This window comes from Lipotes vexillifer, unplaced genomic scaffold, assembly GCF_000442215.2.
Source record: "Lipotes vexillifer unplaced genomic scaffold, Lipotes_vexillifer_v1.1 scaffold236, whole genome shotgun sequence".
NCBI classification, from domain to species: Eukaryota; Metazoa; Chordata; class Mammalia; order Artiodactyla; family Lipotidae; genus Lipotes; species Lipotes vexillifer.
In genome coordinates, this window is record NW_006773295.1 from 1252024 (window position 1) to 1268529 (window position 16506).

At 53.4% G+C, this 16506-nt stretch overlaps 1 protein-coding gene across 5 annotated transcripts in view; it reads left to right on the plus strand.

The window, feature by feature from the left end:
• Window positions 1-3008: 3008 nt before the first annotated feature.
• TRPV4 (transient receptor potential cation channel subfamily V member 4) overlaps window positions 3009-16506 on the plus strand; it is a 22421-nt gene continuing 8923 nt past the window's right edge. The window contains exons 1-8 of one of the 5 annotated variants that reach the window (XM_007448218.1): window positions 3009-3087; window positions 3190-3391; window positions 6519-6691; window positions 11239-11391; window positions 12109-12249; window positions 12890-13188; window positions 14679-14858; window positions 16138-16300. In XM_007448218.1, coding sequence (XP_007448280.1) covers window positions 3009-3087; window positions 3190-3391; window positions 6519-6691; window positions 11239-11391; window positions 12109-12249; window positions 12890-13188; window positions 14679-14858; window positions 16138-16300 — 1390 coding nt within the window. Of the gene's footprint in view, window positions 3392-6518; window positions 6692-11238; window positions 11392-12108; window positions 12250-12889; window positions 13189-14678; window positions 14859-16137; window positions 16301-16506 lie in introns of all 5 variants that reach the window. The other 4 variants (XM_007448216.1, XM_007448219.1, XM_007448217.1 and 1 more) reach the window with 4 other exon arrangements.

The window sequence follows — 16506 nt, forward strand, 5'->3', positions numbered from 1 at the left end:
GTAGGGAAACCAAGGCGCAGAGAGATTAGCATGAGCTGATAGTAATAACCCTTACCTCCCAGGGCTGTTGTGCACCTTGAACAAGATATTCTAAGGGTCTGGTGTGGCGCCTGGCTCCCAGGCCATGCCTTCAACTGAGGGGTTAGGGTAGCCCAGGCTCCACAGCCAACTGCCAGGATTTGAATCCTGGTTCTGTCACTAACCTGCTGGGTGGCCTCAGGCAAGTCACTTAACCTCTCTGAGCCTCACTTTCCTTATCTGTGAAAGGGGAATTATAGCAGTACCTACCTCCAGGGCAGGATTTCTCAACCTCAGCACTATTGACTTTTTGGGCTGGGTCGTTCCTTGTGGTGGGGACTGTCCTGTACATTGTAGGATGTCTGGCACTATCTCTGGCCTTGACCCACCAGATGCCAGTAGCCCTCTCTCCTCTGCGCAGTGTGACAACCAAACATGTCTTCAGACATTGCCGAGTGTCCCTGGGGAGCAGAAGAGCCCCCCGCTGAGAACTGCTGGTCTAAGTTTGCAGTGAGGACCAGACGAGAGTGCGTGTATGAAGCACTTGGGCCCATCAGAGCCACGTGATCACGATGATGAGGGGGGTTTAGTTCAAAATTACTACTTTACCATAATTAATATGTTCGCATTGACCTCTGTGTGTCTCGTCAAGGCTGCGAGCAGTGTGTGAGTGACTGAGGGGGGATTTGAACCTGGGGCTGGCTGACTCCAGACCCCCTGTTGCGGAGTCCCCAGAAACCCTGGATGCCATCTGAGTTGAGATTTCTTAGGGCAGGGGGTGCAGGCATGGCGGGGGTTTGAGCGGCTGCCTCTTCTGGCCCCCCCTAAGGCAGGGGCTGTCCTGCCCCCGTGGGGCCCTGGGACGGGGTGCAGTAATGAGGAGGGTGTTGACAGCAGAAGCACGTGCCCAATGCCTCCTCTTCCCCTGACCCTGGGTCCCCATTGAGGTGAACAGGACTGGGCCGGGGGAAGTCTAATCTTCCCCCTCAATGCCTGCACCCCAGTGGACACCCTCTCTGCCTCCACATACCCCCATTCCTGCATCACTAAGCCCAGACTCATGTGGCAGCCACTAGGGGTCTCCCTTTCCCACCTGGCAGGTGGATAGGAACTAATGTCTCCTGAAGTCCTACTAAGTGCTGGCATCAAGTGGGTGCTTCAAATTCCTGAGGGCACTGGCATTTTCCAAGAGCTTTAGGAGGAGGTGTGGTTACCCTGGTTTTACAGGTGGGGAAGCTGAGGCCCAGAGAGAGGAAGTGATTTGCCCAGGATCACAAAGCTGCTAATTAACCAGGGCCAAGATGGGAACTGGGTATATCTGATTTCAGCAACTGTGCTCCTAACCCTTACTTACTCCTTTGATTATAATCATTGACAGCCCCCAGTTTAATCCCAGGGTTGACACTGGACATGCCTGATCTCATTTACTTCTTCCTGCAAACGTATGAAAAAAGCTACTACTATTGTACCCATTTTACAAACGAGGAAACTGAGGCTCAGGTAGCTACGGTCACTTTCTCAAGGTCATGCTGCACATAAATAGCAGAGCTGGGGTTAGAACCCAGGACTGGAAGACTCTAAAATCTAGGCTCTCCCTACCCTCTGGTACCTAGAAGGGGGTCTGTCCCTGGCAGGAGCTCTGATCCTCTGTGTGTCCTGCTGCACCTGCCAAGAGAGACCTCTTGCAGTGCCCTAGCCTTCCCTCCTGGAAGCCACAAAACAAACAAGGTGGGAACCAATCTTTATTTGTTTTTCTGCTAGTGTGTGGGGATGGAGAGATATAGAAAAGAGGGCTTTCCAGACATTTTCCTGCAGCCCGGGTGGGATGGTAGGAGTTCCAGGAAACTTGCCCTTGGTGTCTAGCCCTCCCAGTGGCGTGCTGCAGAGGGCAGGGGGCTGACAGCCAGCAGGGCCTTGTCCCTCCCTTGCCCTTCTCCTGGCTAAAAGTTGGGCCTGGGAGCCAGAGAGAACTGGGTTCAAGTCCAACTCTTCTCCTTATAAGCGATGTGACTTCCCCTCTTAAAGCTCCATTTTCCTCATCTGACAAATGGGAACAAATAATACCTTTGTCATCAGGTTGTGTGTCCATGTGGCACCCTTCTAGGTGTCAGGGACACAGGAGTGAACTAAACAGATGCATTCCCTATCTTCTGGTGCTCACAGCTCAGGAATTAACTAATCTCATGAACAAATGGTCAGGGAGGGCTTCCCAGAGGAATGGACATGAGCTGGGATCGCAGGTGGGCAGGAGTTAACCAGGCAAAGAGGGGAGGGAAGGGGTCAGCGCTTGGCACTGGGGAGCAGAGTTTGTGCACTGTGGGAAGTTAACTAAAGTCTCGGAACCTTGGTTTCCTGTTCTGTGAAATGGGGTCATAATGATGGTGCTGGGAAATTGAGGGCTACTGACTCCCACAGTGGGTTCATGAGTATTTCTGAGCACCTAGTGTCCCTGAAGCATAGATTTGATGGTTATGTTTTAGTAGGTGCTTATGGTGTGGCAGGCACGGCACTGGCCACTGGAACATGTGCTCTCTGCTTCAGCATCCCCATTTCACAGGTGAGGAAACCGAGGCTGTGAACCATCCACTTTCGCATCACACGGTTGCTAAATGTGGAGCTTGGAACTTGAACCCTGCTCTGGGGGCCCCGAAGCTGGCTTGGTTGGCCAGGAGTAAGCCCCAGGCTCCAGATCTGGGGACCCAGTGTGACTCTGATGCCCTTTCTCCTCCAGCTAACGTCCAGGGTAGCTGGACCTGAGGCAGACTCATGTTTCCAGGTCCCTGAAAGAGGCTCTGTTGCAGCTCCTGCCGGGGCCTGGCGGCCAACCACATCTGGGAGTGGCCACCCTGAACCCCTGTCATTACAACGGTGGCTTTGAAGAACCTGGCAGCAGTGCTGTTCGCCCACGTGGGAGGGGGCTTCCTGGAGCCGGCCTGACTCCCCTCCTGTTCCCTTGCAGGCAGAGCAGTGCAGACAGGTCCAGGGGCAGCATGGCGGATCCCAGCGAAGGCCCCCGCGCGGGGCCTGCGGAGGTAGCCGAGCCCCCCGGGGATGAGAGTGGCATCCCCGGCGGGGAGGCCTTCCCCCTCTCTTCGCTGGCCAACCTGTTCGAGGGGGAGGACGGCTCCCCGTCGCCCTCTCCGGCTGATAGTGGCCGCCCCGCCGGCCCAGGCGATGGGCGACCAAACCTGCGCATGAAGTTCCAGGGCGCCTTCCGCAAGGGGGTGCCCAACCCCATCGACCTGCTGGAGTCCACCTTGTATGAGTCCTCAGTGGTGCCTGGGCCCAAGAAGGCGCCCATGGACTCGCTCTTTGACTATGGCACCTATCGTCAGCACCCCAGTGACAAGCGGTGGAGGAGGAAGGTCATAGAGTGAGTATCGCTGGCTGCCTGGCCGAGGGTCTCCTCCTCTGTATTGAATCCATCCATCCATCCATCCATCCATCCATCCATCCATCCATTCACCCATCCATCCATCCATCCATCCATCCATCCATCCATTCACCCATCCATCCATCCATCCATTCACCCATCCACCCATCCATCCACCCATCCATCCATCCTTCTATCCATTCATTCATTCGTCTACCTATTCACTCATCCATCCATCCACCTATCTGTCCACCTTTCTGTATACTTGTCTATCCATTCATCTGTCTGTCCACTTATCCATCCATCTGTATATCCATCCATCTGTGTATCCATCCATTATCTACTCATTCATTCATCCAGCTACCTATCTTTCCACCTAGCTATCCACTTGTCCAGTCCGTCCATCCATCCATCATCTACTCATTCAAATATCTATCTACCCATCTATCCATCTGTCATCTGTCTGGCCAGTCATCCACTCATACAACAAACCTTCCATTTATCCACCATATACTTAGCCAAAATCCATCCATTCTCCCACCTAGTCACTGTTTCTGTTCATCCAGCCAGTCAGCTATCAAACTATTCATAATTCATTCATTCATTTCATTTCCATGTCTTTCTTTTGTTCTCTGTTTCTCTTTCACTCTCTTTCTCTGTCATCAGCTACCCACCTTTCCATCTGCCCATCCACTTGTCCAGTCCGTCCATCCATCCATCATCACTCATTCAAATATCTATCGACTCATCTACTCATCTGCTATCTCTCTGCCCAGCCATCCGCCCATGAAAACCTCTCTCAGGCCTCTGTGTGTGTCTGGAGGGGAGTCTTGAAGTCTGCAGATGTCCTGTTGTCACCTGGTCCTCCTCTGTTCCCCCTTGCTGATCACAGACTCATTTATGCCCTTGGATGAAGCCCACTCACCTCCTCAGCCCTTGCTTTGTTTCCTTTATTTATTCACTGAGCCGCCGATTTGTTCGGTGACCGTTTCTGGAGCACCCACCACATGCCAGGTAGGGCGGTTGGCCCTGGGGCTCCAGGGGTGAGTCAGAACAGATGTTACCCCTACTCGGCTCAGACTCTGAGTATCTGTCACTGGTACCTTCAGTTTGGAGGACAAGACAGGTAATAAGCAAGTGATTAGACAGTTCACTTTTGGGGAGGTGCTGAGGTGGGAGAGGGGAGCTGATACAGAAAAGGTAGTCCAGGAGGGCTTCCTGGAGCAGCTGACATTTAAGCCCAACGCTAAGGGGTGAAAAAGGGCAGCCACACAGCGGGGGTGGTGGGAGGAAGGTGTTCCAGGTGGAGGGAAGTGCATGCACAGGGGCCCAAGGCTAGAGGGGCTCAATGTATCCAAGAAGTGGGGCCTCGCAGTCCACATGCTGTACTGGACAAATTGCATAACCTCCACTCAGAGGTGGAAACAGGCCCAGGGCAGCAAAGTGCCCTGGTGTCCCATCCCTCCAAGGTCCCATTGGAAGCTGGTGGGCTCCCTGTCTCCCTTTCCCCTCCCTCAGATCCCCTGCTTCAAGCCCTCATCCCCACCATTACCCCAGACAGCCAGGGCCAATGGCTTTGGGGGGGGGGCCGCAGAGGAGTTGGGAGGTGGCTAAGCGGCTGAGGTCTTCAGAGACCCCGAAGGCTGCCTCGGTGAGGATTGAGGGCGAGGATGTTACTTCATCTCATTTTTTGGCTCAAAGGTCACAGTTCAGGAGCAGATAAAATGGGGGCTGCCCTAGCCTGTGTGCCCCCGCCGTCAGGAATCACCTCTTCCCCCTTCCCTGGCCCCCCATCACTGGAGGCCCTGCCCTGGGGTGTAAAATCTGGGGCCCGGGCAGAGGAAGGAGGGAGAGCGGCTGTCCACTCCCCCTGGTGAGCCGCTGGCCTTCTCTGCCCTGAAGCCCCTGCCTCAGTGTCCCTTCGCCCCCTGGCCCTGCCACCTCTGTCGTGGGTCACTCTCTGCTCCCCTACGCCCCCTCCTCTCCCTCCCCATCTCCACCTCTTTCTCTTCTCCATCCTGTCTTCATTTCACAGATTGTTCTTCGTCCTTGTATGTTCCGGGCACTGGGTGCGTGAGGACATGACACAGGGCGTCCCTGCCCTCACGGTGCCCCTGGGCTGCTGCTGCTCCAGCTCTTTGGCTCTCAAAACCTAGCACACAGTAGGTGCCCAATGAGTGTTTATTGAATGACTGAATGAATGTGTGTTTTTTCCGTTTTTTCTTTCCCCATCGCTTCCTCTCCCCCAGCCCTCTCCATCTTGTTCTGTCTCCACCTGCCTCTGTAGCTCGGCATTTCTCCCACACATACAGACTCTGGACACACAGTAGGCGCTAAATAATAACAGGAATATCAGCTAACATTTATTGGGTGTTTACTTTGGTGGGGCCTGGACTAAGCACCTATGTGCGTGGCCTCATTTGTCTCAAATGTTTGTTGAATGAATAAATCAAGGAGTGAATGATTGAATAAAAGATAGAGTTGCTTTATCTTTTAGTCTGGTGTTCCTCCTTTATTTTCTTACTATCTTTGTCTCTTCCAGTCTCTGGATTCTTAAGTACTTAGTAAATGACAAATGGTTGGATGGTGGGTGGGTGGATGGGTGGGTGTGTGGATGGGTGGATGGATGGATGGGAGAATGGATGGGTGGATGGGTGGGTGTGTGCGTGGATGGATGGATAGGTGGATGGATGGATGGATAGGTAGATGGATGGATGAGTGGATTGATGGGTGAATGGATGGGTGGGTGGATGGATGGATGGATGGATGGATGGATAGATGGATGGATGGATAGGTAGATGGATGGATGGATGAATGGATGGGTGGGTGGGTGGGTGGATGGATGGATGGATGGATGGATGGATGGATGGATGGGTGGATGGGTGGGTGGGTGGACGGGTGGGCTGTGTGTTTCTTTCTCTTTGTCTCCAACCAACGCACAGGTACCAGGTAGAGTCTATTGGGATAAAACATTCCTTTGTGTCTCCAGATGTCTTTCTCCTCTCAGTCTGGTCCCTCCTTAGGGCTCCAGCTGCCCCCACCACCTGATCCCTGGGCCCCTAAGGCTAGAGACTGTGGAGTGGGCAGAGGATGAGCCCTCCTATCACCCGGCTTCCCCCCGCTTCAGGAAGCAGCCACAGAGCCCCAAAGCTCCCACGCCCCAGCCGCCTCCCATACTCAAAGTCTTCAACCGGCCTATCCTCTTTGACATCGTGTCTCGGGGCTCCACCGCTGACCTGGACGGGCTGCTCCCCTTCTTGCTGACCCACAAGAAGCGGCTGACTGACGAGGAGTTCCGGGGTAAGCCACCCAGGAATAGCAGGTGGGCCAGCTGGGGGTTGGGGGAGGCCTGGCATTGGGGGCCCCCTTTCCCCTGAGCATTTTCCCTTGGGTTAGTGGGCTGCACTAGCCAGGAAGAGCACTGGACAGGGAGTCTGGTCCTGTGTGTCCTTTACCATATTACTTAACCTCTCTGGGCCTTTGCTGCCTTTCTTTGTTCATTCATTCAGCCTTCATTTATGAAAAGATTAGTGTCATAGGTGAGCAGAGATTACCCACCTGGATTCAAATCCCACCATTACCACTTAAGGGACGTGTGGCCTCTCTGGGTCTCAGTTTCCTCATCTGTACCCTGGGGAATAATAATAGCATAGTCCTGGCCTCTGAGGACAGAGAATTCCATAGTGCCAAGCACAAGGCAGCTGGGGTCCCAGGAGTTGCTGCCCCCTCTGAGGGGAGCTCTGGAGTGGGGAGCAGGGCATTCCTGCTTCTGCTTCTGATGCTCTGCTCCCCTCCCCGCCCAGCTTTCTGGCTCTCCGCTATAGGCTGGAGCCCAGTCACCATTGCCCTGGGACTTACTCAGCCCAGACAGCTCACTCTCCAGCCTCGTCCAGGCTCAGAACACCCACCTCGGGCACTAGCTCCCTCCGCTACCCCAGGGCTTCCCTGCAAATCGGGGAAGGTGGCCTGTGAGCCTCTCCACCCAAGTCAGCCACCTGCTAAGTGCCGGGTGCCAGGTGAGCTGTAATTAACTGGCCGAGTGACCCCACAAATGCATATAAAATGTCGAGAATTGTGGCACCTCGGGGCTGACGAAGCTTCAGGGAGATCAGGGGCCATTTTTGGAGACTTTAGGTACTTCAAGTAAATTAAGTGTGAAAGTAGGCTGACCGGGTCTGCGGTATCTTTTTCACGTATACCTTTATCAACCAGATTCTTTGAACACCAAAATGATACGATGCTGTATTATTGTGTCCATCAGAAGAGAATTACCGGACTTACAAAAAATATTCATTCATGGTGCCCAGCCAGGTGCTGTGGCCTCGTTTGGGGCACGAGCTTAGAGTTGCAGAGAGGGTCTCCATGATGGTGTGAATCTCATTTGGCGATAACCCACATTTAAGCCCCAACCAAATGGCCCCGCCTGGCCCCCCAAGTTCACCAGGCAAAAGTGGGGAGCTTTGGGGTGGAGTGAACCCCTGTGAGATGGGGATCATGGTGCCTGTGCTTTGGCGGACAGAGCAGCATCAGGCTGGGCTTGCCAAGGCTTCTGGCTTCTGAGTTCAGGACTGAGCTGAAAGGGGCCTCTAAGCCTAGGCTGGGAACCCCCAGGCCAGTGTGTCTGCATGAGGGTGGGCGGGGGACCCTAAGATAGGCTGGGAGAGGGCCCTGAAATTGTACAGAATAATGCATCTGTAGAGGGGGATTTACCGTGAGGCCCATTAATTAGGCTTCAGGCCCCTTGCTTGCTCTGGCCCCTTGTAGCCCTGGACCTAATCTGGAACTTGTAATTGTGTGTTCGCTTTCATTAACAGGATCCCCAAATTGTGTAAGTCTCAGGCTCCCCCAAACCTGGATTTGCCCCTGCGTGTTTTTCTAGCCAGAGGCTCGTGAGCTCATTGATTCTTAGGGGAGTCAGTGACCGGCCCTCCCCTCCGCCCACACACAACCTCCAACTTGGCAGTTAACTTAGGGCCCTTGGCTCCAGCCTCCCCTCATCCCCTCGTGGGCAGAGCCACTTCGCCACCTGCTGGTGGAGTCCGTAACTGCAACCCCTCCCCATTTCTGGGTAGCTGCCGTTCTTCGTGTCTTATACCAGGACCCAGGCTGGCAGCCCCGGACCCTGCTACAGCCTGGGCCTGGGGGTGTGGAAGTCCAGATCCAGGGTCTAGTTCCACATCCCACACAAACCACTTGAGCTCCTGTGGTTTGGAATTCCCTGCAGTGCCCAGCTTGCCCCTTCGCTGAATGTGTATTAATTCAACAAGTGGTTATTGGGCACCTACCAAGTGTCAGGCTCTGTGCTGGTGTGGGGCGAAAGTGGTGAGTGAAGCAGATATGACCCTGTCCTCCAGTTGCTCTCAGTCTCGAGGGTGAGACCAACTTGATCAAGCAATCACAGAAATAAATACACAGTTACAAACTAATGTGTGTCCACAGGAGGCTGTACTGGACAATTTGACTTAATCAGGAAAATCTGGGAGAACTTCTGGGAGGAGGTGACACTTGAGCTGAGTCTGAATGAATTGCAGTTAGCCAGGTAAAAAGAGGTGGAGGAAGGATTAGAGAGGAGGTGAAAGAACAGCATGTGCAAAGGCCCTGTGGCTAACCATGACCAGAGTTGGACTCAGTCGCTATGTGGAAAGTGGATTAAAGGATGTCCAGAGAGGCTGGTGGAAACCAGGCATGTGAGAGAAATGGTGGCTGGGCCAGGTTGGCGGCAGTGGAGATGGAGCGTGGTGGAGGGGTTGGAGAAATAGGTCAAATTTGTGGGACTTGCTGGATGTGGGGAGAAGGGAGGACAAAGATAAGAGTGACACAAAAGTTTTGGCTGGCTGGGGACACCATCATCTACGGAGGGGACACATGCAGACCAGGTTGGGCTTTGGGGAGGGAAAGATGACGAGGTCAGCATGGAGAATCATAAGTTGCCTGACAATTGGAAACGGACTGATTGAGGTTCCCCTGAGTGCCGGTGTGTCTGGACAGAATCCCCAGGGGCCTCGGCCAGCGTTTGGGGTCCCCTCCCCCTTATGCAGATGGGGAACTGGAGTCCGTTATCATTTGGTACATAGTTACCTGGTGTCTGACTCTGGGCTGGGTGCCAGGGGTGTAGCGAAAAGTAACCAGAACAAGGCTTGTCCGAGCAACCTCACTCCTAGGAGCGGTTTTCCCCACTTCCCAGCACCCAAGGAGAGGCTCTAAAGCATTTCTCGTGGAGTAATAAATGCAGCAGTATTACTTACTGAAGACTCCTATCTGCCTGGCTCTGGGCTCATCAACAAATACCTATTAGCTCACGATTTCCCTTTTATATATATATAAGTTTATTTATTTATGGCTGCATTGGGTCTTTGTTGCCGCGCGCGGGCTTTCTCTAGTTGCAGCGAGCAGGGGCTATTCTTTGTTGTGGTGTGCAGGCTTCTCATTGCCGTGGCTTCTCTTGTTGAGGAGCACAGGCTCTAGGCGCGTGGACTTCAGTAGTTGTGGCTTGCGGGCTCAACAGTTGTGGCTCGCCTGCTCTAGAGCGCAGACTCAGTAGTTGTGGCGCATGGGCTTAGTTGCTCCGTGACATGTGGGATCTTCCTGGACCAGGGATCGAACCCACGTCCCCAGCATTGGCAAGCAGATTCTTAAACTCTGCACCACCAGGGAAGTCCCACAATTTCCCTTTGTAGCCTCAATTTAGCTAGACAAGAAACTGAAGCAGAAAAGGTCACACAGAAATGAGGAGCAAAGCCTAATTCGAGCCCCCAAAGACCTGGCTCCAGAGCAGGCCCCTCAGCCCACACCTGCCTTTCGCATTCCTCATCCCTTTCCTGATCCCCTTCCTGCATCTGGCCGTTTTGCCCCCTGCCTGATTCACAGGTAAGTTCTCTTTTCATTGACTCGCTCTTTGAAATATATAAATCAATTCCTGTCACCATAAAAATTAATACAAGGGAAAGAAAATTGCAAAGGGACAGTAAACATTAGTGGGAGGTGTTAAGGACCCATTAGTACAAAACGAAGACTGACTTCACAGGAGGGATTTGACAAGCGGATGAAACCTTGCACGCTCGGGTTTTTACTGTTATTATTGCTGCATCTGCAGAAGCCCCCAAATCCTCGAAGGTAATTTCACGTTCGCTATGGCTCACAGCCTCCACTTTGGGGAATGCTGCACTCCCTCTAGGGGCACTAGTGTAATCGCTTCACGGGAAAAGGATCTATGTGCAAATAGGCAGGCAAAGACTGCCTGCTGGGTCTGCTTTTAGAGGTTCACAGTCCTCATTAACAGATTAAAGGTTCTGAGAAGTTCTGTAGTGAAGAAATACGGTTGGCTTTGTTTAACCCAGTATTCCCCCTTTTTATTTGATTTTTAAAAATTCTCTCCAAATATGCTTTGGTAAACACCAACCTCTCTACAGGCTGCAGCTTCCCACGTTTTAAAAAACTTCTGCTCCTGGGCTTCCCTGGTGGCACAGTGGTTGAGAGTCCCCCTGCCGATGCAGGGGACACGGGTTCGTGCCCCGGTCCAGGAAGATCCCACATGCCGTGGAGCGGCTGGGCCTGTGAGCCATGGCCGCTGAGCCTGCGCGTCCGGAGCCTGTGCTCCGCAACGGGAGAGGCCACAACAGTGAGAGGCCCGCGTTCCGCAAAAAGCAAACAAACAAACAAACAAACTTCTGCTCCTCTGAGTTTATTTGACCTTCTCAGTACCATGGGGAGCAGATAGGGAACAGGCTTGGAGAGGAGGACCGACACGGCCAGGACCTCTGGCTCCCTGCCCAGTGCCCTGTCCACAGCTGCCCAGCAGTTTGGGCCACGGGCCAAGCGCCCCTTCTCCTGCACGTCTCTCCTCACAGAGCCATCCACGGGGAAGACCTGCCTGCCCAAAGCCCTGCTGAATCTGAGCAACGGCCGCAACGACACAATCCCTGTGCTTCTGGACATCGCTGAGCGCACCGGCAACATGCGTGAATTCATCAACTCGCCCTTCCGGGACATCTACTACCGAGGTGAGGCCCTGGGCTGGGCGGGAGGGGGGCACTGTCTTCACTTGTCCAACCATCCCCCCAACTGAGAGCTTCAGTCTGGGCCCCAAGTGCCAGCACGTCCCCAGGAACCAGTTGTTGAATGAATGAATGAACGGACGAAAGAACAATAACTACCCCTTCCAACTTGGATATTCTGAATTTCAGAATGAAAGGTTCCAAGGTTCTCAGATGCAATGAGCCAAAGGAGCCATGAACCTGGAAATCTGGACCCAAGATGCTCAGGTTCTGGGTACTCTGAGGCTTTGTTGCAGTAGTTCTATGAGCCAACAGCTCAGAAAGGCACAGGTGTCACCAGTGCCAGCTCCCTGGGTCTAAATTCTGAGATCTATGAATCCAACTTGACCTTCCAGATTCCTGGATATGCAGATTCAAAGGATGTGAATTTTATATCCCAAATTCTGTGAGACCATGATGCCGTTGTTTCCTCTAGGATGAAAACCTCTTATGAGTCTGAAAAGTTCCCACATTTGGGACCCTCCAAGTTGGATATCCCTTGAGCCTAAGATTCTGCTTGCACGATGCAGCAGATCTGGGACCTTGGGCATCAGAGACTCCACATCCGGGAATGTCTGAAGGTCTATTTGCTGCCCTTGGGTGGATTTCTCCCTTTTGCACTCCAGCGCCTCCCACGACTGGTTGGGTCTCTGCCCCCAGTGACTGTCCCTCACCCCATCCCAGGCCAGACCGCCCTGCACATCGCCATCGAGCGCCGCTGCAAACACTACGTAGAGCTCCTGGTGGCCCAAGGTGCCGACGTTCACGCCCAGGCCCGGGGACGCTTCTTCCAGCCCAAGGATGAGGGAGGCTACTTTTACTTCGGTGAGGAGGGGCCCGGTGGGGCCTGGGGCCCACGGGGGAGAGGCTGGGGGCTGGGGGCCTATGGTGGTGCTGGCAGCCCTGACCCCTCCCCAAACAGCCAGGGCTGCGCTGGCCACGGGCCCAGACAGCACCCGGTACACAGGCCGCCTTACTGGTCTTGGTCACTGAGGTCTTGTCTTTGAGGAGTAGAGCATCACCACACTGCCCTGAGCCTCAGTTTCCCCATCTCTACAGTGGGGATCGTGACGGGATGAGAGGGTTGTGATGGGTGTCCCCGCCCCTTAACACTCGCATCCTCCAGTCTGACTTAAGCTGGGACTGATGGTCGGATTGCAGGGCCCAAATTCCATCACCGCCATGTCCCAGTTGGACCCATGAAAGATTTTAAATTTCACCTCTGCTCAAAGGCACATGTTATTTGGGGTTCAGGCACAAAGTCCCTTAAAGAATCCCTCACAGCCTCCAAGTCACACGACGCCCCCCCCACCCCACCCCTGTCTACCCGGGGGCATCGCCTCCAGACACGTGCAGTCAGCCGGGGCTCGTCCACGTTGACCGTGGGCACAGCATCCATTGTCACGGTGTCTGCCCCGAGTGTCCGCCCCCGGGGCCCCGTCACTGACCACCCCCTCACCCACAGGTGAGCTGCCCCTGTCGCTGGCGGCCTGCACCAACCAGCCCCACATCGTCAACTACCTGACAGAGAACCCACACAAGAAGGCGGACATGCGGCGCCAGGACTCTCGTGGCAACACAGTGCTGCACGCACTGGTGGCCATCGCTGACAACACTCGTGAGAACACCAAGTTCGTCACCAAGATGTACGACCTGCTGCTGCTCAAGTGTGCCCGCCTCTTCCCTGACAGCAACCTGGAGGCCGTGCTCAACAACGACGGCCTCTCGCCCCTCATGATGGCCGCCAAGACGGGCAAGATTGGGGTGAGTGCAGGGCCGGGGGCACACACCCATTCTTGCCCCTCCATACACACACACACACACACACACACACACACACACACACACACACACACAGGGGAGGGACTGCTGCTGGCATGCATTATTATTAATGTGCACACCCACCTCCCATCCTGCCAACCCCAGTGTGCAGATGTCCCAGCTCAAGAATCTGCTGTGGCTCCCTGTTGTCCAGCCAAGCTATTCAACCTCATCCCAGAGCCTCTCTGCTCATCCCACCCCATTGGATGCTCACTGCCCCATTCCCACCAGCCAGGGCAAGCCACTGACAGAGAACTGAGTCCCAAAGCTGCAGCCCTGCTGTACTCCCCTCTACTCCATGGCAGCCTCTAACCTGCTGAGTGGCTGTGTGCCAGTTGCTTCCCTCTCTGGCCTCACAGCACAGGGCCTAGAGCAGGATTTCTCAGCTTGGGCACTAGTGACATTTGGGTCTGGATGTTCTGGGACGTGGGGCTGCTCTGTGTCACTGTGGGATGTTTAGCTGCATCCCTGGCCTCGACCCACTAGATGCCAGTAGTACCCCCCACCGATTGTGACAACCTCAAATGTCTCCAGACATTGCCAAATTGTCCCCTGGGTGGGGCACCCATCGACCTGATTGAGAACCAAATCTGGGGTTCTGTAGAGTCAGGGGTTGTTGGGTCCAAGGCCAGGCTCTGGCACTTCCCAGCATGTCACCTCAGGCATGTCACCGCTCTGTGCCTCAGTTTCCTCATCTGTAAAATGGGGATAACAATAGTGCCCTGTGGTATGGTGTTCTGACAACTCAATGAGGTGATCCACTTAAAGCTGTTAATAAAGATCCTGGGATGGGTAATAAGTGCTCAGTAATCGGTAAGGGTTATTATTCCTCTATTAAAAATATAGCAAAAAATTACTAAAATCACAATTATGCCAGAGTCCTGAGGCAGTAGAAAAGGCCTGGGTTTAAAATCTGGCTTTGCCTATTGAACTCTGTGGCCTGGGGGGACTCCCACCTGGATCTGTTGCCCAGTTCCCCTGTGTGTAAGCCTGAGATAGTGGGAGTAGCAATAAGAAAGACCGAATAGGATAATTATTACTAGATTTACCTGATCAGTAAGATTGATTAATTGCTGTTTTAATTATGTAAAGAAGATACTCATGACAACTCAGATTTTTAAGGCTGACCTGGGTTCAGTCTGGATTCAGTGGGCTGTGCGGCCTCAGGGAACATCCTTCTTTTCTCTGAGCCTCTGTTTGCTCATCTGTCAACCAGGATGGTAAGGGTAGGAAATAAACAAGATGATGTGAGGAAAGGGTCCGGCATACAGCAGGTGCTCAGTAAATATTTTACCCTTCCCTCCATCCTGCTCTCTGGGGAGGTGCTATCTGATGGGCTGACCAAGCTCCCAGGGTCCCTCCAATGTGTGTGGCCCAGCAGCAGTGCTCCCCGCCCCCCAGAGGACCCCCTGACCCTCCCTCCTCCCATGCAGATCTTTCAGCACATCATCCGTCGGGAGGTGACAGACGAGGACACCAGGCATCTGTCCCGCAAGTTCAAGGACTGGGCCTATGGGCCAGTGTATTCCTCACTCTATGACCTCTCCTCCCTGGACACGTGTGGGGAAGAGGCCTCTGTGCTGGAGATCCTGGTGTACAACAGCAAGATTGAGGTAGGCATCAGGGCAGGAGATGGGGCCCAGTGAAGGAGGGGCCCAAAATGGTGGGTCTGTGAACTGGATACAGAAGAAGAGACCAACTAAGTGCCCAGAACAGCATCTGGCACTGGGGGGAAATGAGAGGTTGTAAGGGTCGACCTTCAGAGGCAAGCAGGACTGGTTCAGAATCCTGGCTCTGTAACTTACGTGCTGTATGACTCAGGACAAACTACCCAACCTGAGTTGCAGCTTCCTCTTTTGTACCATGTGGATAAAGATAGAGCATTTCTCATTGGGTTGCCGGGAGGACCAAGTGAACAGCCTGGCGCAGGGTAAACATTATGTGTCAGCTATTATCATTAGCATTTGTTATATGAAGTTTTTAAAAGCTCTCTTTTTTTTTAACTTAGGAGTATTTTATGAACATCGTTCTGCACCATTAAATATTCTGCAATATCATTGCTGTGTGGAAATGTACCACATTCTAATGAACCATTCCTCTATTCTTGGTCATTTGGGTTTGTTTCTGCACTTAACTATCAGGAATAACACTGCAGTGGCATCTTTGTGACTACATAATTGCACAAATCCTTGATGATAAAGAAACTCAAGTCGTTAAAGGGACAGGATGCTGTACAAATGGGGCAGAAAGTGCTGGGTCCTGGGTGCAGAAGGTCTCCCTTCTAGCCCTGGCTCTGTGAGCTTGGACAGATGGTTTCCCCTACCAGAGCTCACTTCCCTCATCTTTGAAATTAGTGACCAACTTGATTTAGATTGGGGGCGGTGGGAAGTTTAGCATCTCTGCTGCAAACTCTGATTGATTGGTAGTGTCTGCCCAGGGAACTGTATAGAGAACTATTGTGTGGGACTCAATTACTGATGTCTGTCCTGGGTTCAGAGTTGGAAAATTGTGGTGAGTCAAATATTTATTATCCTTGGGCCAAATTTCCAAGTCCCACTTCCTGAATCAGAATTTCTGAGGTTGAAACCCAGGGATTTATATTTTTAACAAGCTCCACAGGTGATTTTGCTGCCGGTGGCTTGGCATCATCCACAGATTGGAGTTTGGGGACCACAAGAATAGATATTCTTTAGGGATCTTTCTAGCTCTGGGTTCTATGAGTCTAGAAAGGTAAGTTGGGGCAGAATTGGGCAGAGCCTCGAATGCTGAGCCCAGAAGTTTGGGTGTCGTTGAAGAGTAAATTAGGAGGAAAAAGTGCTCCCAGGGCAGCGGGTGGGGGAAGGTGTACTGGAGTCAGCCCGTGTAGCCCCCTGGCCACCCTGCCTTCTGCAGAATCGCCACGAGATGCTGGCCGTGGAACCCATCAATGAGCTACTTCGGGACAAGTGGCGAAAGTTTGGGGCTGTTTCCTTCTACATCAACGTGGCCTCCTATCTGTGCGCCATGGTCATCTTTACCCTCACCGCCTACTACCAGCCGCTGGAGGGCACTGTGAGTGACTGCGAGCCGGGCAGACGCTGGGGCACAGCATGGTCCCCCGTGGGAGGGACTGGAGAAGGCTTAGGGATGGATAGGGGGTATTCCCTGGCGGTCCAGTGGTTAAGACTCCGTGCTCTCACTGCTGAGGGCCTGGGTTCAGTAAATCCCTGGTTGGGGGAACTAAGATCCCACAACCTGTGTGGTGCAGCCCCCCCCCCCCCC